Genomic DNA, 26528 nt, shown 5'->3' with positions numbered 1-26528 from the left:
AAATGCAATGCATTTTTTTTATATTTGTGACCTTCTGCAAATGATGTGCTTATCTTATCCATGATACAAACACACAGTTGGAAAGGCTGCTTTGGAACAGTTCTTTCTTTCCATTATTTACCATATTTTGCAGTGAGACTTACTGAGCCATCCAGCAGCCGGTGTGAATTTTGTGTCCTCCGGTTTTACCATGTGCCCCATGATAGGGCAAATGTGAAATGACCGTTATTCAGTTCACTTGAGCTGGGGATTTTGTTAAAACACAGCCCTCGCCTGGGAAAAGAGAATTATAACACCTGTGGACAATGTCGCCAAGTAAATGTTTTAATACTTCATCATGTTTTAGCACATTACACTGAGATACAATCGATGAGTATAACACAGATTATGTGGCCCTACGTGACAACTTCTGATCCCGGACACTTCCTTTATACTCCTTCACTGTCCAGACATATTTACAGTAACCTAGGAGTCATGAACTGTGAAACACCAAGTATCAGTGGCGGTTCTAGACCATTTCAAATGGGGGGGGGGGCAGGCTGGGGCCACATGCGATTTTAGGGGTACCAAATATATTAAGCACAGCTGTTACATACCACCACCACCCCATAGGTTTGGCTCTCCAAAAGCCACAGTTAGGGGTCTGTCACCTAAATGGTTCGACTATACAACATGATTTATTTTCTGGTTCCACATTTATTATTTTTTTCTGCCTTACGAAAATATTCGCCACAGTTAGGGGGGCCAGAGGGGGGTCCAGGCTTAATATTACGAGGGCATTGCCCCCCTTGCCCCCCCTTAGAACCGCCACTGCCAAGTATTGGGAAGGTATAGCGAGGCTGAGTTCATGTACAGGATTATAAAAACAGGCATCCGAGAGGTCTTTGTTTGAGAAACAGCAGATGTAGGTTACAAGATGCTTCACGTTACAATGGAACAAAGTACACTGGGCACAGATTCATTCCCTTATTCACAGTATAAAAAAGAACGACGGACCTCATTCATCAATCGTTCGCACATACAAATTTGTTCTTATACACTCATGGAATTTTTTTTTTTAGCTCTCAAGTTTGTCTGACAGGCAGTAAGTATCAAAGCCTGATGGTTATTTCTAATTCCTTCCCCCTAACAGCTCTTGTCTTTGTAACGAGCAATCGCCCAGGCTTGCAGAGAAATCAGTGTTAGCCAAGTCGTGTCTACATTCAGGGGTTACCCAGGTTCTATACGATCCCCAAGACAAACTTGAGGACTAAATAATCCCATGGGTGTGTAAAAACAAATTTGCAAGTACGAACGACTGATGAGTGAGGCCCAATGAGAGCCACGGGACTCTGAAAAATAGAACAATGTCGCCACCTACTGGTTAGATCACACACCTGTTCAGAGAAAAGAATACAACAGGACTGAACACTCAACATTAAAACTTCAACGGTTTGGCTATCTATTTCAGTCAAGAATGAATGCAATACAGAAACGATCTAAACTAGCAACCAGAAAGTAGCTATCTATCTTCTCTATCTGCTTACCTATCTATCTAGAACCATTTAGTAGTGGACTCAGTAGAAAAAAGGGAACATGTCCCGACAGTTGGCTTTCAATGGCTTTGGAAAGAGAGAATTGTCCAGTCCAGATAAATATTAAATAACATTGCCATGAGAACAGTAGTCAATAGAAAACTAAATGAACAACAGCACTGTCACTGGTAAATGTATAAGACAATAGCCTGAAGAGATAAGCCCCTGTTTGATAATCTCTATCTTCAGTGTTTCATATTCGCAAGCAAAATCCCCCACAGTTTTAAATGTTAACTTGAAGCCAGGCCCCGGTAGATACAGGATTTTGGCTTTCAGCGATGGCATTAATCTTTTCTGATGGTTGTTGTTTGCTTTTTTTATATACCAGAAATTATTTTCATAGTCCACTCTGCACGCAGTAGTTTTATATGGCACACATATGCTGAGTTTTAGCTTAGAGCTTAGTCATTTGGTTTGTGTGTGTGTGTGTGTGTGAGAGAGAGAGAGAGAGAGAGAGAGAGAGAGAGAGAGAGAGAGAGAGAGAGAGAGAGAGAGAGAGAGAGAGAGAGAGAGAGAGAGAGAGAGAGAGAGAGAGAGAGAGAGAGAGAGAGATTGCAAAGATTGCACAAAAGTTTCATTTATATATCCTACTCAGACAAAAAAGTGAAATATGTGCCATGCTGATAGTCGATATCTGTGACAGGCCAATATCAGTGTAACACTACATCTGCCAAGATTGGCTCCGGTGTCCCCTTTCAGGACACTAACTGATTTGTTATTGTTGAGCCTTTTTATGGGGCACTGACTCCTTCCTTCCTTTCTTACGTGCAGACACCACTCACTAGATGAATACAGTCCTCTCTTCAGCTCCTGACTATCTGAGGGTCCCCCCGTTGAATTCACACATGCCAAGTTCAGTTGCATTACAGAGCGCATAGAGGCAGGTGCGAGCGGTACAGCCGCACTTTTTCAGAGTTGAAAGTACAGCCTCATATTGAAAGAGCCACTCTCTGTCCTTCCCTTTTATATTCTTGTCTCTTTGTTGATCGCTTCTCTTTCCCCACCTTTCTCCTTAAACGGTCACATGGCACAGACGGTCAGCCAACGGTGCGGCAACCTCGATCAGACCAGGGCATGTGTGTGCTTGTCGGCCTTGATGGGATGTGCGCTCTTCCTGTGCATGTTAGTGCGGTGATGAGCATGCATGTGCTGGCTATGAGTGTGCGTGTGTTTCTGTGTGAGCTCGTTGACTTCATTCGTTTCTATGCTGAATTGCTGAATGGGTGTTTGCCTTGGCTCTCCATGCGCATGAGAGTATTTATCTCTGCCCTCGCTGTGAGTGTGTTCCTTATAGGCGTGCATCAGGTCAGCGTCCATAAGTGTGAGGTCGTTGGTATATGCCAGCTCAGCGTGTGTGTTCTCCTTTCGCGTGTTCACGTCATCCTCCTCAACACGTGTGCGGGTGTCTTCTGTGTGTGCGCGCTGCTGCTGCTGCTGCTGCTGCTGCATGTGAGCACCAGTGACCTCCTCGATCCAACTCCTGAAACGACTGACCCGAGTGTAGAGTGCCGGAGAGGAGGGGACGCCGCATCCGTAACCCCCGGCGACCACCCCAGTGAGCACCCAGCGGCCCGCCTCCCCCTGGCACACCAGCCCGCCTCCAGAGTTGCCCTGGCAACTGTCACCATGGAGACGGCTGGTGTCTGGAGGGCTGCCGGCACACAGTGTGCCGTGGCTGGAGTAGCTATCGCCGTAGCGCTTTTTGCATTGCCATGAAGACATCAGGGGAACCCACGAGGCGACCACTGAATCTAGGAGGAAAGGACAGACAGGGAGTCGCGAGATGAGTAATGTCACATAATTAATGGAATGGTTTGAAGCTGATATGAGAGAGGAGAGTTAAGAGTAGAAGGTAAGGCCTACCTGGCCCTTCCCATTGTGTGGTAACCGTGATAACACATGAGGACAGGGTCTTCCCCCCCACTGCTGTGTCTGGTAGGGGAAGGCATGCTGCATTAGTGTCACGTTCGAAGGTTACACAATGACCCTTGGTGCTGGGCAGCCTCAGCAGAGCCAGGTTGTGACCACCGCTCTGGCCCTTGAACTTCTTGTGAATTGTGATTTGTTCTGGGGTAAGTTTTCGCTCAGTGGCCCCGATGCGTACCACATACCTGGATAGATCCTTGCCGAACCTGGGAAGACAGTCAGGGGAGATGGCTTTGTTACATTATACACAGTGAGAGGAGAAAAGAGAAGAGGGGAGAGGGAGAAGAGGGAAGAGGAGAGGAGTGTGGGGGGGGGGCAGGTACCTGTTGAAACAGTCTGCGGAGGTGAGAGCCCAGCAGGGGCTGATCAGAGTACCGCTACAGAGAGGAGCGCCATCTTGTCCCTCAGACCGAAGCCACACTGACACTTGCCATGGCCATGAGTTACTAGGAGGGAGGAGGAGACTTGAATAAGAGGGGTGTGAGAATAGGAAACGACCTAGAGTTAGACCTTTCAAGTGAAACGCATAACGTTGCATCGAAGTTGACTCATTCAGAGGGGAATGAAAGGCAAGGTAAGCTAGTTTAAAACAACCCTGGTCGTTCATAGTGTATCTGAAGTGTTGCCGTCACTTCAGGGCTCTCAGGCTACATCCGGATCCATTTACTTTTTGCCTCTGGTGAAAATGAATGGGGTTTTCGGATCCTAACTGCCAGTCATTCTGCTTTTAAAATGTACATTTACGGATTTAGCAGATGCTTTTATTGACTTACAACAGAGTCAGCAATTAGCAGAATAATTTGAATGTGCAAACAACCATGACGTGTCATCGGGCTATGAGAAAAGCTATGAGGGGTATCCTTTGTGAATGCAGCACCAGTAGACATCAGAGGCAAATACTGCTCCTGCTAAGAAAAGCAGCTTCAAAAGTGATCAAAATCCACCTCAGCCGATGAAGAAATGCTGCACATGAGAGCAACCCTCAAAAGTGAAGAGAGTCAATGGACACAGCTAAAGGCGACTATGCAATTACTTATTGTACTTAAACAGGGTTGGATCACGAATGCGTGAAATTTACTTGATGCTTTAGACATCTTTAATCTTGCATATTTAATTAGTTGCATATGTCATGTTTGTGTTGCTGGCCCGGGATGCCGGACCTTACCTTAGTGTGTTTTTCTCTCCCTGCTGCTTCTTGTTCCCTTCCTCCACAATCTTCCTCAGGCCACATGTCAGCTCGTGTGGCTTGGCCTGCTCCCCGGTTGCCCCAGGGGTCACATCACACCTCACCCCTGCGTCCTCCCTACGCCTGCAGCCCTGCAGGCTCTGGCCCAGAGAGGGACACTCCCCTAAGAACTCCTCCTTCCCCGTGCACCTCACCTGGTCCAGGTGGATGGGCCCTTTCCCCTGGCCAAAGCCCCCTGCTGCCACCGCCCGGCCGCTGAGAGAGGGATGGGTGGACAGAGCGAGAGGGAGAGAGAGATGGAGAGAGAGATGGAGAGAAAGCCGTGGGAAGGGGAACATGTGAATCGGAGACCGTTTTATCAAATCGTTTGTCCCTACCTTTCACATGCATATACACTACTAAAAATTCACCTATGTCCCAGCTGCCTGCACACAACAGCCGCGTTGAGGTCGTTCCAGCCCGAGTCACAAATACTGCCCCAGTTGCCATGGAAATACACTTCCACCCGTCCTTCCTTCCGGCTACTGCTGCCCACAAGACGCACCAGGGGACCTGCCAGAGTCGGCAAGACAGACAGACACACACACACACACACACACACACACACATTAATACGCTCACATTTATATTCATGTCGGCATGTTCACATGGAGCCAGTTAAATGTCGGGTGACAGCAGTAAAATGTCACTGGACGTCCGGTGTCCCTAGCCACTCGTCTCCATTCTCATTCTAATAGGCCGTGTTTCTACAGGCGTGTCAGGACCGCCGGGGGCAGCGAGGTAGTGAACACCGCTTTATTCACTGTGCTGTCAACACTTGGCATTCAGGCCCTCTGGACACACATACACAGCTGTTTGACTGCAATCGCATAATGGTACAAAAACCTCAAAACGACTCCTTCTTTTTTGTTGTCTTCTCACTCTAGAAAACTCCTTTTCTTTTACCAATATGACCCTCTTCACCATAGAAACAGGACTGAATGGGCCCTGACTGCATTGTTTCCTCCAGTTTACAATTTTTGTAGGTAAAACCCACTCGTAGACGTGGGTCCTGTTGTGGGTCCTGTTGTGTCTAAAATGAACCATGGCCCCTGTGTAACTCCCACGGTCACTTGGGTCTTGGAAAATGACATTTTCAGAACTTGAATTTCAGAGACTCATATTTTGATACTCACTTTTTTATAATTTGAATTTTTTTTAAATTTCCCTCCCTTTTTCTCCCCAATTGTATTTGGCCAGTTATTGTATTTGGTCCACCCCCTCTGCCGATCCGGAAGGGCTGCAGACTACCACATTCCTTCTCCGACACATGTGGCCATTTCTTTTCACGTGACAGTGAGGGGGTTTTGCCAGGAGGATGTAGTGCGTGGGAGGATCACGCTATTCCTCCAGGTTCCCCCTCCCCCCTGAACAGGTGCCCTGACCGACCAGAGGAGGCGCTAGTGAAGCAACCAGGACACATACCCACATTCGGCTTCCCACCTGCAGATACGGCCACTTGTGTTTGTAGGGATGCCAGACCAAGCCAGTGGTAACACTGGGATTCGAACCAGCGATCCCCGTGTTGGTAGGCAACGGAATAGACCACCCCGCCACCTGGACGTCCGTCAGTTTACAATTTTTGTAGGTAAAAGCCACTCGTAGACTAATATGAGACTAAAGCACTATGGTTCCTATTGTGTCTAAAATGAGCCATGGCCGCTGTGTAACCCCCATGGTCACTTGGGTCTTGGAAACAGAAAATTTCAGAACTTGAATTTCAGAGACTTTTATTTTGATACTCACTATTTTATAGTTTGAACTTTGTAAATTTGAATTTTCTACCGTCTGAATTTTACACATTTGAAAGTCACATTTAAATACATTATAATTTCACATCTTTAAAATTCAAATTCAGTTCGATTTGATTCAAATATGATTAAAACCCATCCATACATCCATCCATCCATTATCCAAACCCCTTATCCTGCTCTCAGGTATGCTGGAGCCTATCCCAGCATATGCAAACTCCACACAGAGGAAGACCAGGACGACCCCCAAGATTGGACTACCCCAGGACTCAAACCCAGGACCTTCTTGCTGGGAGGCGACCGCGCTAACCACTGCGCCACCATGTTGCCCAAATTTGATTGAATCAATTTTAAATTTTGTCAGTTTGAGCTCAAATCCATTTGCAGCTTATTTTTCTACTGTACTCTACTCAGGACGCCTCACCATACAGCATCAGGTCAAAGGTCACATCCCATCAAGGGCTGTTATACCTGTGGATGGGGCAATGACTTGCACCTCGTTGGTCTCCTGACCGGCCCCGACCCTGCAGCACACCCCTACGTCCTCATTATGGGAGCAGTCGGTTCTCCCCCAGATACCACGGCGACAGTCAAGCAGGGAAGTCTCAGATCCGTCGCAGTGGACGTCGTCCAATAGGATCAGTCCAATCCCCTCCCCAAACGTTCCATCCGCTACGACCTCCGCGTGACCCCTAAAGAAATGGTCAAGGTTCAGATGCGTAACATGTAGCCTTTCGGAGGCAAAGGTCTCCAACAATGAGTTGCTCAGATTACACTGGCTGGCTTGGAGTGAAGGATGGCTTAATGGGTTATTTCAACAGGCAGCTATGTGTTATACTGGCCATCCCAAACCCGCACATGGAGAAGGGTTGATGTGACTGACCAGAGGCTAATAGTGCTTCCCTGGATGTCACTATCTCATCCTTTACTACGTACCGATGATGATGTCTTTGAAACCAACTCAGCTTTGTCAAGTCTTATCCTCGTGTGTTCTACAGTATCCTAAACAAAGCACACACACACAAAAAACGTTAAAAACTGAGAAAAAGTGTTTCTCACACCTGTATCCGAGCTGTTGGCAGACCACCCGCGCATGTTGCTGGGTCCAGTGGTCATCACACACCGTTCCCCAGTCGCCATTGTGGAACACCTCCACACGACCTTCCCAGGGACTGTCTCCTCCAACCAGACGTACCACACCATCTGAGGCATGCACACACACACAGACACACACACACACACATTAAACCACTGTATTGCATCAACCCATAGACCTGTCATGACAATACATGAGCAAAACTCGGATTTGCACACGTGTTTGAGAGCATCAATATTTTTATGTTCATATAAATGTACATTTGTGCGTGCATGTGAATGCGTCCTTTCAAGTGTGCAGGTATGTGAGCGTTAATTCACAGGTGCATGCAGATCTCCTAAGTGCATGTGCATTATACCCGTATATGGACTGCAGGAGACCCCAGCATCCTCCATGTGGTCACAGTTGTGCTGCTCCCAGTCTCCATGAGGACACTGATCAAGGAAGAGTTCATTTCCTGTGCACCTCACAGCGTCCAGTAAGATGGGCCCTGAGCCCTGACCGAAATGAGCCCACGACCAGGCCTTAGCCACACCCCTGGAAGATACAGATGCACACAGCAATCTCTCACATTTCTATAGCATTAATGCTTACTCTAACTCTAACTCTAACATTTTGGGGGGGGGGTTTCCCCCCTTTTTCTCCCCAATTGTATCTGGCCAATTACCCCCTCTGCCGATTCGGGGAGGGCTGCAGACTACCACATGCCTCCTCCATACATGGGGAGTTGCCAGCCGCTTCTTTTCACCTGACAGTGAGACATTTTGCCAGGGGGACGTAGCGCGTGGGAAGATCACGCTATTCCCCCCAGTTCCCCCTCCTCCCCTCAAACAGGCATCCCGACTGAACAGAAGAGGCGCTAGTGCAACAACCAGGACACGTACCTTACATCCGGCTTCCCACCCACATACACAGCCAATTGACTCTAGCTCTAACTTAACCCCTAACCATAAACAACCACTGCTGGGACCAGTGAAAATGCACCCCTGGGTTTTGTTTTTATTCCTAAATGTAATCCATACCGTATACAATGAGCTAGGTTGAGAAGTCTTCAAGTACTCCAATTCCTCTTTCTGAAACTCGCTGCAAAGCAAGTTAAAACTAAAAGCAGATGGTCACTATTGGAGTATATTAAGATGCTGACCATTAGGGCCTGCCTCTGCCTTACCAAGTCAGCCTCAGCATTGTCTTTACGGAGAGAGACAGGGATTCAAGGCGTTTTTCAAGACAAAGAAGGCCTTTATTGCTTGCTTGATACACAAAAACATGTAAAATACTCCAGTGGATTTCCGCCATGCAGAGGCTTTCATCAAGGGATAGCGTGGGGGGGGGGGGGGGACCAATTGCCTAGCTATAAAATGGAGGAAGAAAGCAAGTCTGTTTCTCTTACAGAGATTTGACTGACGACTGTTAACTGCATCAGACTATCGCATATCTATCAGCCATCTTAACCTGATCTGCTATGTATGCTGATATGTTGCTGGTCTGAAAATTTCGTTTGTTATTAAGACCTCCATTCCTTGACCAGGCCTCTCTTCAAAAGGAGATCTCAAAATGACTTCCAGGTTAAATAAATGCTCAATTATATACTGCAATGTATTAAAATATTTTCTTCCTGTATCTGTGTTGATATTCCACTCCTCATTAGTTGAGCACTCACAACATCATTGACGGTTTCAGAAAAAAACGCTATATATATATATATATACATACACACATACATACATACAGCGGCACTGATGAAAAGACAGACAGGAGGAGGAGCTGGAGGTGGCAGAGTTGAAGATGTTAAGATTTTCATTGGGAGTGATGAAGGACAGGATTAGGAACGAGTATATTAGAGGGACAGCTCAGGTTGGACGGTTTGGAGACAAAGCAAGAGAGGCAAGATTGAGAGGGCTCAGACATGTGTGGAGGAGAGATGCTGGGTATATTGGGAGAAGGATGCTGAATATGGCGCTGCCAGGGAAGGGGAAAAGAGGAAGGCCAAAGAGGAGGTTTATGGATGTGGTGAGGGAGGACATGCAGGTGGCTGGTGTGACAGAGGAAGATGCAGAAGACAGGAAGAGATGGAAACGGATGATCCGCTGTGGCGACCCCTAACGGGAGCAGCCGAACTTAGTAGTAGTAGTAGTAGTAGTAGTAGATATATATGAGTTTTTTGGGGTTTTTTTGGCCAAGCAAGTGGCGCTAAACCCGTCGACTCTCTCTCTCTCACACACACACACACACACACACACACACACACACACAAGAATGCACGTTGAGAAGCCACTCCCAACTGTATGTCTGAGTATCCGGGAACATCTTTGTGCTTCTGCTCTACTGTCAAAAAATATTAGCACCTCTCTATTGTTGTGTAATGTAATACTAGAGAATATTCATTATTCATAAGCTTTTCCCTGCTGTCTCCTGACGTACACAGACACAGATGGCGAGGGGTCCCTTTGGCATTTGATAAGATAAGATGTGAAATGTTGAACACGGGAACAGAAATCTCTACTCTGGAACATCCTCCCTGTTTGACACACACACTCTCTGACTGTGCATGGGACGCCACACGTCCTCTACGGCCAATATATAAAGAGATGACTCCTGCAGAGTGCACCCAGATCCATTCGGTTTTATTGTCTATGGCGAAATGAATTAGACTTTTGGATCCAATCACTCTGATCTTGTGATGTTACACATTGTAAGTAACGATATCACAAAACACAGCCATTATATGTCTGAACAATTTATAGTCATAAACTGAAATATGCTTGCAGCCATGATGTGGATGCTGCGTCCCCTGTCAATTACAGCTGCAGCTGCTGCACCAAGAAGATGTAATGGTAATATCGCATGACGCTACCGTGACAGCAAATGACATGCAGGATGTGCGTGCGTGCGTGCGTGCGTGTGTGTGGGGGGGGGGGGTAAATTTTAAATGCAGCATTAACCCCAGAACTTTTGTTGCATTGGACCCGTTGACTTTAAGATAATACCCAGAAGGCTGGTGGCGGATTAGTGGTAGAATGCTAATCACATGTTGTGAAGATTCATCCATCCATCCATTATCCAAACCGCTAATCCTGCTCTCAGGGTCGCGGGGGATGCTGGAGCCTATCCCAGCAGTCATTGGGCGGCAGGCGGGGAGACACCCTGGACAGGCTGCCAGGCCATCACAGCCCCCCCCCCCCACACACACACACACGCAAACACACACACACACATACATTCACACCTAGGGATAATTTAGTACGGCCGATTCGCCTGACCTACATGTCGCTGGACTGTGGGAGGAAACTGGAGCACCCGGAGGAAACCCATGCAGACATGGGGAGAACATGCAAACTCCACACAGAGGACGACCTGGGACGACCCCCAAGGTTGGACTACCCTGGAGCTCGAACCCAGGACCTCCTTCTTGTGAGGCGACTGCACTAACCACTGCGCCACCGTGCCGCCATGTTGTAAAGACCCCCCCCCCCCCTTTTCTCCCCAGTTGTACTTGGCCAATTACCCTAATCTTCACATCCGGTTTCTCACCTGCAGACACGGCCAACTGTGTCTGTAGAGACGCCTGACCAAGCCGGAGGTAACACGGGGATTCGAACCGGCGACCCCCGTGTTGGTAGGCAACGGAATAGACTGTTACACTACTGGGGCACCCCTGTTGTGAAGATATGAGAAATAAAGCTTAACCCATTACGTACCCGAAGCCCAGCTGTCTGCAGATCACCTCTGCATCTCTGTCGTCCCATTGGTCATCACAGACAGTGCCCCACCTTCCTCCGTGGAACACCTCCACACGACCCTCAAAGTCTTCCTCACCTCCAACCAACCGCAGCGGAGGACCGCTGCCTGAGATGAAAGAAGAAACACGACCATATGGTACTGTATGTCAGCAGTGTACATAGATGGGGAAGCTACATGGAGATATGAATACACCGAATCTCCCCCAACATTCCCCTTGGATTACAATGTTTTCTTAACAGTTGCATCATGGGGTTTTCCTCATGCTGCACCCCTCCATTCCCTTCTCTTGCTCTCTCTCTCTCTCTCTCTCTCTCTCTCTCTCTCTCTCTCTCTCTCTCTCTCTCTGCAGGGTGGGGGCTGGTGTGTGAGTGAGTGTGTTTGGTGAGAGTGACCTGCTGTTAGTAAGTTTGATTTATTTATCCATTTTAAGGTAGTTTTTTTTTTTTTTTTTTTTTGTCTTTGGGCTGATGGTTTCAGATTGAGTTTGTTTATTGGTCATGGGCTACATTTGCTGTAGTCTGTGCGTTGTTTGTCGTCTTTTTTTTTCAGTGTGAGAGGAAAGGCATCCTCGGAGACGCGTTCTCTCTCTATCCGCCATGGAGTGCAGGTTCAACCTGATCCACCTGTTCTGGTAAAGGTGGTTCTCCTGGCTGTGGAAGACCATGTGGGACATGCCAACCTGTCCTATACCTCCAGGATGAACAGAGGTATGATTTATTTTTTTCCTGAAAGAGGAGCGTTTTGTGGCTGAGTTAATAGCAAGTGGCGTCTCTCTGACTGGCATCTATTTGCAGGTTTCCCTGCTCGCCGTGCCTTCCACCCGGATCACCGTCTCCGGTGTTCCCCCCCTCTATTTTCATTGAGGTGTTGGAGGGGAAGCTGCAGTGATTCGGTAAACTGGCGAGCAGTTTTAGGACTGTGGGGTTAGGCTGTAAGAATGAAAAACTGAAACATGTCAAATCCCTTTGGTGTTCATGTTTCTGACTTGTCCGTCACAGACTCTGGAGGTTTCCTTCAGCGTGAAACATGGGTAGGGACATTACACGGTGTATGCCAGCACAGGCAGCATGAAATGCTTTGAGTTTGGGGAAGTGGGCCACAAGCAGAACGCTTGTCCTCACAGGCCAGCCAAGGGTCACCCCAAGCCAGGGGCCGGGCCGGCCAAGTAGCACCGGTCGAATGAGATGCGCCGTCGAATGAGGAACAAGCGGCCCCTCCGATTGAGCCCGAGGCAGGTGAGGGATACAGAAGACAGGCAGGGGAAGAGCAAGTTTATTCAAGCAGTGAGAATGTAACTGATGACAGCAGTTACATTGCTGTCCCGAGTGTCACAACAGCTGTCACAAGTGTCACAACAAAAGAAAGGAAAGGAGCAGAGGAAATACTGGCAGCAGGAGAAAGCAGCGGAAAAGGGCCAGTAGCTGGACTTGACCAAAGTCAGGCTGGCGCTGCAAAGCATGTTATTAAAAGCATGTTGACTTTGCAGGAAGTAGTTGGTTTTGATTTGTTAGATGAAAAAAAAAGTTTCGGTTTGAAAAAACACATAACGGGTCTCAGAAAGATACTTAAGACTAATAAAGAAAAACGTTCAAAAAGGTTAAGAAATTGATGAATAAGTTCATGATGAGTGTGTTGCACTGGGTGATCTTCTTACTGTTTGCTCTACCTGTTTATTTCATCTGTCTCTCTCAGTCTTATGCACAAGGCGAGGGACGGCTCTTTGAATATTAATGGTGGGAGGGATCGACAGAAGAGGGAAGTCATTTCAGAAATGAACACAGAAATGATTAAACAGCTTCCTTTTCTTTTTCTTTTTCTTTTTTTGTTGTTGCTGGAAACATACAGATACAAAGAGAATGAGATAGACTGGAGTTTTGGTGAAATGGCCAGTATTTTCTGCCTCATGGGACTAATTTCTCTGCTGGTAAAGCCATTCTATTTTCTCCAGGGCTTAATGTTGATATCATCTCTACCATATCATCTAGATAGTGACAGGCAGGGCTTTAGTGGTCAGAGCAAAAATACGGGACCTATCTTTCTGTTTCTTTAATATATATGCTTCGAATCAGGGTTCAGACAAGCTGGACATCTTTTAGAAAATAAAGGTTTTCTTAAAACAGTGTGATCAGAGCAAATGTGTAGTGATGGGGGGAGATTGGAATTGTACTACAAATTTTACATTAGACAGCATGAGAGGAACCCAACTTACAGTCCTCCACCATTTTATAACAGGTGATTTCAGAATCAGGTGTAGTAGATGTATAGAGGGTCAAACATCCCTAGGTTAGGCAGTATACATGGGTTAATGTGAATGCAGCCAGGCTGGATAGGGTTTACATATCACATAGGTTTAGCAACAGGTTATTGAACAGTCACGTTCACCCAGTAGGTTTCACTGACAATCACTTAGTCACTCTAGACTTTCACATCTCACCAACCATTAAATGCAGCTCATACTGGCACTTTAATGTTAAGCTGCTTCAGGGCAGTTATTTCTGACAAAAATTTTAGATGTTCCAGGGCATCCAGGTGGCATGGTGGTCTATTCTGTTGCCTACCAACATGGGGATGGCCGGTTCAAACCCTCGTGATACCTCTGGCTTGGTGTCTCTACAGACATAATTGGCCGTGTCTGTGGGTGGGAAGTTGGACATGGGTATGTGTCCTGGTTGCTGCACTAGTGCTTCCTCTTGTCGGCCGGAGCGCCTGTTCAGGGGGGAGGGGAAACTGGGGGGAATAGCGTGATCCTCCCATGGGCTACGTCCCCCTGGTGAAACTCCTCACTGTCAGGTGAAAAGAAGCGGCTGGCGACTCCACATGTATCGGAGGAAGCATGTGGTAGTCGGCAGCCCTCCCCAGCTCGGCAGAGGGGGTGGAGCAGCGACCAGGATGGCTCGGAAGAGTAGGGTAATTGGCCAGATACAATTGGAAAATAAAGGGGGTGAAAAATAAGTTTGAGATGTTCTGGGGAATCTGGAAAGAAAGGAAGAGGAACTTTGAGTCACTGAGTCAGTGGTGGGAAGTGGGTAAGGCACATATACAAGTTTTCTGTCAACAGTATACAAGTCATTCAACAATGAGAGTCAAAAGAGTCATTCGGGATTTAGAAAAATAAATCAGGGCTTTGAAAGTCTATTCCCTCACAACAGCACAGATAGTCACAGGCTTCAACAAAAGAAACAGGAATTAGGTTCATTTTTACATGAAAGAGTTAAAGGGGTCAGGTCGAGGTTCTCCAGCATTAGAGACATGGATGCTCCCACCTCCTTCTTCTTTAAGCTGGAGTAGTCCATCTCTCAGACCAAACAAATGGCCTGTCTCCACCTTCCCGATGGTATGGTGACAACTGAGCTGGTTGAGATGAGACGACATGCCTTAGAGTTCTACAGTCCTCTTCAGAAGGGAGGACTGTAACAGAGTGTGCGGACGACCTGCTGCAGCGGCTTCCTCAGTTGAGCTCAGAGGACAGAGCCGTCCTGGATGCCAACATCTCCCTGGAGGAGCTCACTGTTACTGTGGGTCAGATGGCTTCTGGTCGAGCTCCTGGACTGGACAGACTGCCTGCAGACTTTTATAAGCACTTCTGGAAGTGTTTGGGAGCTGACCTATGGGAGGTGCTTCAGGAGTGTTCTCAGATAGGCCTGTGATCGGCATCCTGTCAGCATGGAGTTCTTTACCTTTTACCCAAAAAGGAGATTTGGCTTTACTTAAGAACTGAAGACCAGGGCATCCAGGTGGCATGGCGGTCTATTCCATGGAGATTGTTTATGTAGTGTGTTTGATGACTCACTACAGTTGTCTTTTTAAATGGTGATCATAATAAAGGATTGTTAATTATGGAGTAGGAATGTATATACGCTGTCTTATTAGTGTTTATGAGATTGTGTGATTTTGGAGTGGTTTTTGTTTTTCCTTTTCTCTTTCTGTATTGATTGGATTGTATTGAGATGGTGTTTTATTTAAAGTGATTGGTTAAAGGTCTGTGTGTGTGTGTGTGTGTGTGCGTGCGTGCGTGCGTGCGTGCGTGCGTGCGTGCGTGCGTGCGTGTGCGCACGCGCGCGCATATGCGCACCCTTCGGGCTGTTGTGATACCATGGAAATCACAAAGTCACACTGACCTTCTGGGGGTGCACACACCACTCCTGCCTCATTTCCGTGGCTGCAGTCACCGGTGACAAACGTCCTGCTCCGGCACTTACTCAGGGTGTTCTCGTCACCATGGCAACCCAAGCGCTCATAGTGGAACAAGCCGGAGCCCGATCCGAACTGCAAGTGTTGTAGGGCTGTGCCGATCTCACTGTATAAAACGAAATGAATATGAAGAATACGCTTACGTGCATACACACAGACAGACAGACAGACAGAGACGGCACTGTGAAGGCTGGCACCGTTTCCTTATCACAGATTAATTACACGAGGGCTTGCTTCGTGTTTGCCTTACCCAAGGCCCAGCTGTCTACAGATCACACTGGCATCTCTGTCCGTCCAATGAGAGTCACACACTGCGCCCCACTGGCCATTCAGGTACACCTCCACACGGCCACTGCCAGGGGACAACCCACCCACCACCCGAGCAGCACCTGACAACAGGGAAGGACAGGCAGGTACAAATTACACAGGTTAATTGAGGTCAATCTCTTAATCCTTAATTATGCACATATCTCAAAATTATTTTTGCTTATACGTTCAAACAGAATCTGTTTCACCACAAAAAAATAGGTACATCTGAACATGTCTGACAGTCTTAAAATCACACAGAAATATCTTATCTAGTACTCATCAGGAACTGACTGTAAGACTATCATGATTTAAGAAAGTTGATCTTGAGTTATCTAATTTACTTATTTCCTCTTAAAAAAAAGGAAGCATTTGTCGAGTTAGAATATGACTTTTCATGGAGAACTACTTTAAGTGGTTTTGCAGAATAATTGCATTATTAAACTTAACAAGTTATGCTTCATACTAGATTGAATATCTTAAAATCAATCAATTTTTCAAGATTTTTGACCCTTTAGGTCCATTATCCATCCATTATCTAAACCGCTTATCCTGCTCAGGGTCGCGGAGATGCTGGAGCCTATCCCTGCAGTCAGTGGGCGGCAGGCGGGGGGAGAGACACCCTGGACAGGCCGCCAGGCCATCACAGGCCCCACACCCACACATTCACAGGTAGGGACAATTCAGTACAGCCGATTCACCTGACCTGTATGTCTTTGGACTGTGGGAGGAAACCCACGCAGACACGCGGAGAACATGCAAACTCCAACACAGAGGACGATACTTTAGGTAAACTAAAGATTTTATTTTGTTTCACGAAGTTGAAATATCTTACTGGACTGGCAGATTTATTTTTGATCTGGGTTTCTATTACTTGGGTGCGCTACATTTTGTCTCAGTTTTGACATGATGGTCCTGCACTGTTTAAAGATAGATTTGTGCCTATCATAACTTGATAGTTGATGTATCTACCCTGGTGGCAGTCACAGTAGGCCCATCCGATGGCCCCTGAGTTTTGTCTGAAGAAGCACCAGGGATTGGACTCCCGGTCTGGGTTCCTGCAGAAACTGTGGTCTCCCAGTCCTCTGCCCGGGTACTGCAGGACGTAGTCTGGGAACTCGGTCCATTTCAGACAGGGGGCGCCAGAGTCCGTCTGGGACACGGTGCCGTTGTAGTAGCCCAGCTCCGTGAACCCCTCAGAGCAGGAGAGAGGGGCTGTGGAGAATGAGAGAGAGAGAGAGAGAGAGAGAGAGAGAGAGAGAGAGAGAGAGAGAGAGAGAGAGAGAGAGAGAGAGAGAGAGAGAGAGAGAGAGAGAGAGAGAGAGAGAGAGAGAGAGAGAGAGAGAGAGAGAGTGAGAGTGAGTGAGTGAGTGACTAAGTAGGGGTTACTGAGGGGAGATGGGAGAATAAGATGTTTGGGGAGCAGGAGGAGAAGGAGTATAAGAAATGGAAAAATAGTTGGGATTTAAAAAAAAACAGAACAGGGAAAATGAAAAGACAGAGATGAGGAAAATTAGAGGGAGGGGCAGGCAAAGTAAGAGAGAGGCGTGAAATTGCTCCCATTCAAATCTCATCATCCCCGTGCCTTTATTTTATCTGAACAGAAAGGCGTACATGGATGATTCCTGTGTACTCTCCGTGGCACAGTAGGGACCCTGTCTAATGCATTCACACCACGGATTCACGCTGAAAATTTTTCAATCTCAAAATTTCACCTGTGGCGAAGTGGCTTCACAACGGTGGACCCAGCACGACAGTCTGCCGAGTATACAGTCAGCAATCTGTTAATGAAATTAAGCTTAAAGAAACCGGAGAGAGTATGCTGAAAAGTGGATGTAGATAAATTAGGACAATTTTTAAACATTGAGCTAGCTGGAGATATAGCTTACTGTGAGTATATGCAAGCATAAAAAAAGGAATGTGAATCATAGATAGCATGGTTTGGTATTTACACTTCACACCCGCAAACACACATGCGCAGACACCTCGCACGTTTGAAGCCAAATGGCCATAAAACTGTGATTAATGGCAGTGGCACTTCAGTAAGCAGGAGCTGTCTAATCTCAGACACACAGCCTGGCTGTTCTGGAACACCGTAGAGCGTTCCTCTTGCCCAGCTTGCACACACACACACACACACACACACACACACACACACACACACACACACACACACACACACACACACACACACACACACACACACACACACACACTTGTTCTGTATAGATGTAAGGACCCTAATTGACTGCATTCACTCCCTAGTCCCTAACTCCCCTGACGCCAAACGGAACGATCAGCACTACAAGGCTGACCTTAACCCTTACCCTAATTTTACCCAATGAAACAATCCTAACCTTAACCCTAAACTCAAATCCTATCCCTAAAATAGACCATTGACGATGCAAGGACCTCCCAGAATGTTCTCGTTTTGCAAGAAATGTCCTCACTTATACGGTTAAACAGTCGAACTGAACTCGAACTGACACGCACACGCACATACAAACTGAGAAATGCACAAACATCCATCCATCCATCCATCCATTATCCAAACCGCTTATCCTGCTGCCAGGGTCGCAGGGATGCTGGAGCCTATCCCAGCAGTCATTGGGCGGCAGGCGGGGAGACACCCTGGACAGGCCGCCAGGCCATCAATGCAAAAACAGACAGACACAAACACCCTCTTCTAATCTAACTGTAATCTAGCAAACTTCCACCCGATGCGGGATTCGAACTGGCGTTGCACTGCACCTACAAGGCGACATTGCTAACCGCTCGACTAAGGGCGGATCGGCCAGTTAGTCTTTTTGAAAGTTACAGTAGTCACCCTCTCCCGGAAGCACTTCATTAAACCCGCGCTCTGAAGAAATTTATGAGGATCTGCACGCTTCCTGATCCCATCGCTGCTACCAATGTAACCGAGCTATTTTCTCGCCTGGTGCGGGATTCGATCCCAGTGTGCAGTGATGTGTAACGTGCAGTGACGTCTGGATAGCAGGAGTTATTCACATAAACTCGAAACTGAAAGTTTGGATGCCTGACAGACTATCGCAGGCAGCCGTGCCACTCCCTTTGTTGAGCGGAGCGCGAAGGCGGAAAGATATATAATCACTAGTGAAAGACAGTACCTGGTATCGATTTTTTTAATATATATACGTATATGAGGACTTGTGTGGGCGTCCGGGTGGCGTGGCGTTCTATTCTGTTGCCTACCAACACGGGGATCTCCGGTTTGAATCCCTGTGTTACCTCCGGCTTGGACGGGCGTCCCTACAGACACAATTGGCCGTGTCTGCGGGTGGGAAGCTGGATGTGGGTATGTCTCCTGGTCGCTGCACTAGCACCTCCTTTGGTCTGTCGGGGCGCCTGTTCTGAGGGGAGGGGGAACTGGGGGGAATGGCGTGATCCTCCCACACGCTACGACCCCTGGCGAAAAACCTCACTGTCAGGTGAAAAGAAGCGGCTGGCGACTCCACATGTAGGAGGCATGTGGTAGTCTGCAGCCCTCCCCAGATTGGCAGAGGGGGCGGAGCAGCAACCGGGATGGCTCGGAAGAGTGGGGTAATTGGCTGGATACAACTGGGGAGGAAAAAAATGAGGACTAGTGAAAGACAGTACCTGGTATCAATTTTTTTAATATGAGGATTGACTCTTACAACCTAACTCTCAGGATCGGAGCATCCGCACATCCCTAGCTTACCCATAACTTCCTGGCATGCTAAACTGACTTGTGAGAAATTCTGCTGACTCAAAGGCAGTTGCGTGTCATTTTGCATTGTTTTAACATGGACCCCCCCGCCCCCGTTTTCTTATCGTGTATTCCAGTATTCCAGAAATGGCTTCGTGCAGCAGTGTCCTATCTCAAGAGCAGCTCCTTGGTTCTGTCTGTCTGGATGTATTCAAAGAGCCAGTATCTATTCCATGTGGGCATAAATTTTGCAAGGCCTGCATCACAACCTATTGGGATAATGAAGAGCTCTGCCAGTGCCCTGTCTGTAGGGCCACTTTTGAAAGCAGACTGGATCTCAGAGTCAACACTTGGATTTCGGAGCTTGCTACCCGGCTCAAGACATCACTCAAAATGAAAGAATCCAGAAGCCACAGCCAAGACCAGCCAAAAGCGAAGTCTGGAGGTGTGATGTGTGACATCTTCATTGACCCCAAGGTCGGTGCCGTCAAATCCTGTGTTGAGTGTCTCACCTCGTACTGCAAGGCTCACCTCGACCCTCACCAGGGAGCTTCCAGTCTGAGGAGACACACCCTAGTTGACCCTCTGGAGAACCTGAAGGAGAGGATATGCGAGAAACTCAACAGGCTCTTGATTTTGTTTTGCAGAAATGAGGAGGTCATGCTGTGCGATATCTGCGCCGCCGTGTACGACATGAGCCATGACACCACTCCTGTAGAGCTCGGGTGCAAAGAGAGAAGAGTTGTGCTGGGAAATATGGAGGCTCAAGTGCAGCAGATGATTCAGGCCCAGCTGCAGAAGATCCAGAATATCACACAGTGGGTAGAGCTATACCAAAAACACACTTTAACAGAGATCGAAATAAGCATCCAGGACTTCCTCTCACTGATCTGTAACATTCACAGTATACAGGCTGAGCTTATCGAAGTGTTTGAGCAAGTACAAAAGGCAACAGAGACACGGGCTAAGAACTTTGTTAAAGATCTGGAGCAGGAAATAACTGAGCCGTGGAAGTTGAGCACTAAAATTAATGATCTAATGCGCTCTGAAGACCATATGCACTTTCTCATGAACTTTACATCCCCATCCATCCAACTGCAAACCAAGCAGTGGTCACCAGTTCTAATAGGGAATGATCGGAGACTGGCGGAAATAAGGGAATATTTAAGTAGCGTCATGTCTTATTTGCACTTGAAATTTGATGAAATGAAGGAAGCGATAAAGAGAAATTCTGTTAACACGAAGTTGGTCAGAGATGATGTGCTGCGAAGGATGAGGCAGCATGCAGTGGACATTATTCTAGATCCTGACACGGCATATCCATATCTCATCCTGTCTGAGGATGGCAAACAAGTGCGTTTTGGAGGTGTAGCACAAGTGCTTTCTCCTAGTCCGGAGATATTCACTGAACATTTTGCTGTTGTAGGAAAGGGGATTCTCTTCAGGGAAATTGTACTTCAAGGTCTATGTGGGAGAGAAGACTGAATGGGTTTTAGGAATAGTAAGCGAGTCTGTCCCCAGGGGAGAATCAATTCCACGAAGTCCTGGTCGCGGAACGTGGGCCACCTGGTTCCTAAGCGATAAATTTGAAAACTACTGTTCCCCCAACGTTGCAGTGCACTGGGAGAAAGCAGAGAGAATTGGGGTGTTTGTGCACTACGAGGAGGGTCACATCACGTTCTACGGTGTCAATGTCAGATGTCAAATTTATTCTTTCATTGGCTGCACTTTCACCGAAAAACTATACCCATGCTTAAATCCTTGTGACAATGAGTACGGCTCAAACCTAGACCCTGTGATGATTATGCCTGTCAATTAAACTGAGTAAATAGAAGCCTAATGAGGTTCCAGGGCCTTAATAATATGTGGGTCAATAGATAGTTTACAACTGAATCCAAAATTGAAATGAGTCCAAACAGCTGTGTTTAGTCCACCGTAAGCAATTGTCTGTAAACTTTATTATCTATCTGTGGTAAAGCATATAATACAGACAATAACAGCTTAACATTATAGAGCAAGAGACATCCATCCCGTGGGTGATGGAAAAACATTTAAAGTATTGAAAAAGGGGGACATGCAACTTTGTAGAGACGTGTTTATGGTCTTCATTTCTATGACAGAATGGAAAACCAATAATTGATCACCATCTCAGTTAGTGTTGTCACTTAACTGGCTGTATGTTCATGATGCTGCGTGGCATCGGAGTTATCAGACAAGCAGGCTTCTGGTTCTGATTTTGGAGGCAGGTGTTAGAGAATATTAGATAAAGATGTTTGTTTTTGAATGGGTGAAATTGGTTTGGCTTTTCGGATAAATGTTGCGATTGCTTTTTGAGAGGTTTTTTTTTTTTACTTTCAGTGAGCCTATGAATGTCGTGGAAGAAAGCCCTGAGATTGATTTCAGTTGAAAGTCAGATATATATGCATATGAATGTGTGAAGAAAAGGTGAAAATGCCAACTTTGCTCATTTGAATGTAAACTGAACTGTGTGAATACAAAAACAAGTGTATCAAGAATACAGTAAAACATGTATTAACGTATGCTTTTGTTTTTTTGGTTTTTTTTACACACATTATATAGAGCAAGTAGATTTATGTACCAGGGCTGATGTCTTCGGTTGTATTAGATTTTCATGTATTGATTTTGTTGTGGCCCATCACTGAGTCTGAGTTGTTGACACTACACCTGTACAAATGATTCTACTTCTCTTGGTTTAGGGGGATGAGTGTCCTGCCTCCTCCTAAATCAACTCCTTCAGCCCTCAAAGACCTTGAAAATATGAATTAATCATTAGTTTTTGTGCTTTTGCTGGGATTTCACTTATTAAAGATTTCCACAATTTATCTGACTCCTCTGTGTTTTGTTTTGTTTTCCTGAGGTAGTTTTGCCATACACACGACTCTGCTTTGTATCCTGATCTGCTTTGTTTTTTCTTTGTCATTTTTTTCCAGATAATTTCAGCTTCTCTGTTTGCTCTCTCCATCCATCCTCTGCCTCTCTGTGTGAAATTAAACCAAAAGTACAAATGCAGCGAAGCTCAAGCTTTTCAACCCACAGCATTTGTATATACTCCATACTCGTCAGCGGTGCAACACCCTCCTCATTGCCACGACAACCATACTCTTTCCATCGCCATGGGAACACTCAGTCTCCCTGCTCCCATAATCCATTTCCCAGCCACAATGAGTATTTGACACGGTTCACACTCGGAGGCAGACCGGATGGGGGGTGGGTTTGTGTGGCAGCATCCTTTCTCTCGTAATACGTACAGTAATTTCAAATGCAGTCGCTGATTGAAATAATGCTCTCTGCTATTCATTGCTTGGCCAAATCTTGCTCATATCTTGTGTAACAAATGAAAATGAAAGGAAAATGTTGAACCAGAATAAATCTTCGAAAACATCTGGAGATCCGCTGTTATGAAAATACCAAACCATAGTCTGTGTAGCGCTGCTCAGCAGATGTAAGCTAGGATCATTTTTAAACAAGGCCTTCATGTGGTCTTGATGGGAGCTATTGATTTACCTGATATTGACAATAGGGCTTCCATGTTTCCCGCCTGTCGGGATATGTGCGCCTCTAAAACGGCAATTTTTTTTTCCTTTTTCTTTTTTTTTCACCGTGCTAAAAGAATTGGACCCAAAATGACGAGTTGGCTCCTCCTAGCCAGCATAAAAGCCAAGCCCCCACCCCCACTCCCCTCCGCCCATCATGGCCGCCACTCACAGGGATAGAGAGAGCAGAGGGGGAAGAGGAGGCAGATAGTGGAGAGGGAAATTGGCTGGAGGGAAGAAAAGCTGTGAAAATGGGGAATGAGAGTGAGGATGAGGGGGTAAGAGCGGCGATAAAGGAAATAAGAGTGACAATAGAGGGATTTGATGACTGTCTGAGTCGAGGAGGGGAACTGAGGGATATAAGAATGTAGGTTAAAAGTGAAGGGAAAAAAAGATGAAAAGAGGGGATGAGATAGTGTGGGAATAGAAGGAAGAACGGGCAGAAAGGTGAATGACAGAGCGGTCTTACCGTCGTCCCTACCTGAGCTCTGCACCTCATTCAAGTAGCTGTCCTCAGCCGCCACCTGCAGACGTGGAGAGAGAGGATTGGCAGGTTAACAAATGAGTCCCAAAATTAAATTTCACATGCAACCGTGGCATTTCCCCCACTCAATGGGAATACGTGTTTTTGTTTTTTTTCTAAATCCATGATATTCCCACTGTTAGTTGGAAACTTGAGTAGCTGAATTCCAAAGCCAGAATAAGGCCCGGAGCAACCTGCGGCTTTCATTAAGGAGAAGAATATTGAGCAGGGTTGGTTTTCAATTCATCAGTGATCATAAATGTCACTGCTAATGGGTTGATCGATGGGCTTTGAGGGGACCTCAGAGGGAGGCAGATTACCAGCTGGAAGAAAGTGACAGTATCCATCAAGAGTGTGCTTATACAAATACGCACAGACAAAACAGAAAGAGCACTGGACAGCTTCAGATGATATCTGACAGGGCAGAGAGTTTGGCAGCTCGGAAGATCAGGGCAGATCTGTGCAAAGTGGAGGAATCTGACTTGAGGAGAGGAGACACGCAGATAACATGCACACGCTATTGCTGAGGTAGAGTAACTACTGTGGGAGAGCTGAAATAGTGCACATTTCATCTTCAAACAGTTTATTTCTGATCGAGTCACTATTCCTGACTGTTGACTCTCTCTCTCTCTCTCTCTCTCTCTCTCTCTCTCTCTCTCTCTCTCTCTCTCTCTCTCTCTCTCTCTCTCTCTCTCTCTCTCTCTCTCTCTCTCTCTCTCTCTCTCTCTCGCTCATCTGAGATCAACATGCAAACAGCTCCCGGAAGGCATCAGCCAGCCTAATGATATTAGACTTTGAACAGGGGGACCTGTGGTCCCATACACGAGTGTTGATATCGCCATTTATATCAGTCACACGCCTTAATTATGGCACAAATCAGACGTGGCACTCTCTCAGCTGTGTCCTGCACATAGCTATGCTAACTCATTGCCCCACCCCCACCACACAGGTGAAGATGAGAGGCTGGATGGAGAGGAAAACAAACAGAATAAGCACACACTCCATTTATTTCCATGAACCCGTCATTAAAGAACCATATCACCAATGGCTCAGTCACTTAAATATTGGCTGATTTATTACAAGCAGCACAGCATCATGATTGACATCCTAGAGAAGTGTGGTGTCATCCAAGATGATGCAAAGGCTCCCAGAAGTCGGTTTAAGTCACTCTCAGCCCCTATCGCTAAGCCTAGTTTATATATTATGTTTAAAATACTGATGCTTGCTGTAGAGGTACAAGCTGCAAATGTAATACATAATATTTCATGTGCAATTCAATTCAATTTAATTCAATTTATTGTCATTAAAAACAATGTGCAGGCACATATTAAAAATGAAATGAGGGATTTACATTTACTTGTCGTTCTTATGGCTAAACGCTAATTGCTAAATCTACTGCTTCCAACAGTGTTTGTTTTAAGAGAAATGTCTACTTTTACACAACAAGAGGAGTTCAGAGGTCAAAGAGGAATGTTGCACATCTAATTCCTTCTTTCTTCCATTTCTTCTACGCTGTTAGATTCCTTCCTGTTTTTCACTGTGAATGTGTTTTGATGATTTATAGAACGCAGTTTTTCTTTGTGCTTGTAACCTGCAATAATGCATTGTTGCCCTCGGCCACGAGCGTCTCGTGATGTTTTCATTATGCAGGATTTACCCATTTTAATAAAGCCTAAAAAAAAAAACGGAACAGCCACTCGTCTGCAGAGTGCCATTTGTGCTGTTCCTACCAGAGTTAGATGCATGGTCTAATTAAATCCTGCACCACACCACTGTGTTCCAGTAATGAGTTTTATTCAGGCTCAGTCTAACCCCCTCACAGGCGGCTAATTAACACAACATAAAACTCCACATGGCCCCCTGATTTATTTTGCAAGAACCAATTAGAAATGAACGACTCTTATGATTTATTGACTGATCCTTCAATCCCTGCATGGGTCTGAAGACTTTAAGAATACTTTGCCACTCGGTTCATGCAAAGCCCAGGTCTGAAAAAGTGGGCCCCAAAAGAGCACAAAATATCACCATTCTCACAAACGCTGTATATGGTCTTGTAGATTAGTATACCTGGCTGTGGTTTCTGAAGGGGGCGATACATTCTATGTACATTTTTTAACCTCTTCACATTGGAGGATGACACACATGCTGCAGCATCGCCTTGACTAAATGGATTGAATAGCTGCGACAAAAGCCCACGGCTCATGTTAATGTTCATTCACACGCCACAGGGGGAACGGCTGGTTCCTCTCATGATATCCCGCCATTGGGCCGACTGTCACTGTGACTGCGTACGTGTGTGTGTGCGCGTGTGCGCCCGCGCGCCCATGCGTGTGTGTGCGCGCGCGCCCATAAATAACAGCTTGCGCTCAATTGGACAATGAGCCCCCAGCGTAAACATGAATCAGGCCATCATTAATTTCCGTGAGAATAAAACAGCATTCGACCGGGAAATCAACGCCTTTCACAACCTTTAGTTTCGCTAGAGATGAGTCCGGAAAGACATAATGTGTTAAACGTGCGATAAAGCCGAGGCGACCTTAAGGCGAGCCCTATACGACTGCACTGAATTCCAGCAGATTTATCATCATTGTGCAGGGTGTGAGATATTTTTTTTTCTTTCATTCCGTGCACAGGTTATAACACCATGATCACAAATGGACCCTGACTTTCTCCTCAAACAGGGAGTGATTATAGATCGGGCCACACTGTAGAAATCCTATCTACTGTTATCATCAGCACGACCATCCATCCACACACGTCAGGTTATACGCGGGTACGTACCTCCGCTAACGCCGGCAGCCAGAGACAAGCTATTCCCACCAAACACACCATTTCCCGTCTGCTTAGAGCCATCCTTCCCTCTGGATCCGTGTCATAGCCCGGGAAGCCGCCACTCCTCTCCCATCTCGGTTACAAACTCCGTGAGCTGCTGTGCACCGTCCTCCTCCCGCCG

General features: G+C 46.5%; 1 protein-coding gene across 1 annotated transcript; it reads right to left on the bottom strand.

Moving 5' to 3' along the window:
* Positions 1-2636: 2636 nt before the first annotated feature.
* Positions 2637-26428, bottom strand: LOC130127160 (neurotrypsin-like). Its single transcript, XM_056296731.1, has 14 exons — positions 26357-26428; positions 23534-23576; positions 16783-17025; positions 15755-15893; positions 15432-15610; positions 11271-11418; positions 7931-8109; positions 7538-7679; positions 6948-7168; positions 5097-5238; positions 4666-4941; positions 3824-3946; positions 3438-3706; positions 2637-3325 (listed from the first exon to the last, which is right to left on the bottom strand). Exons 1-14 carry the CDS (start codon positions 26426-26428, stop codon positions 2637-2639), a joined length of 2865 nt encoding a protein of 954 aa, XP_056152706.1.
* Positions 26429-26528: the final 100 nt, after the last annotated feature.

The sequence above is a fragment of the Lampris incognitus genome, chromosome 17 (assembly GCF_029633865.1).
Source record: "Lampris incognitus isolate fLamInc1 chromosome 17, fLamInc1.hap2, whole genome shotgun sequence".
Taxonomy (NCBI): domain Eukaryota; kingdom Metazoa; phylum Chordata; class Actinopteri; order Lampriformes; family Lampridae; genus Lampris; species Lampris incognitus.
Note: the sequence above shows the minus strand (reverse complement) of the source record. Positions and strands in the feature narration are given on the sequence as shown.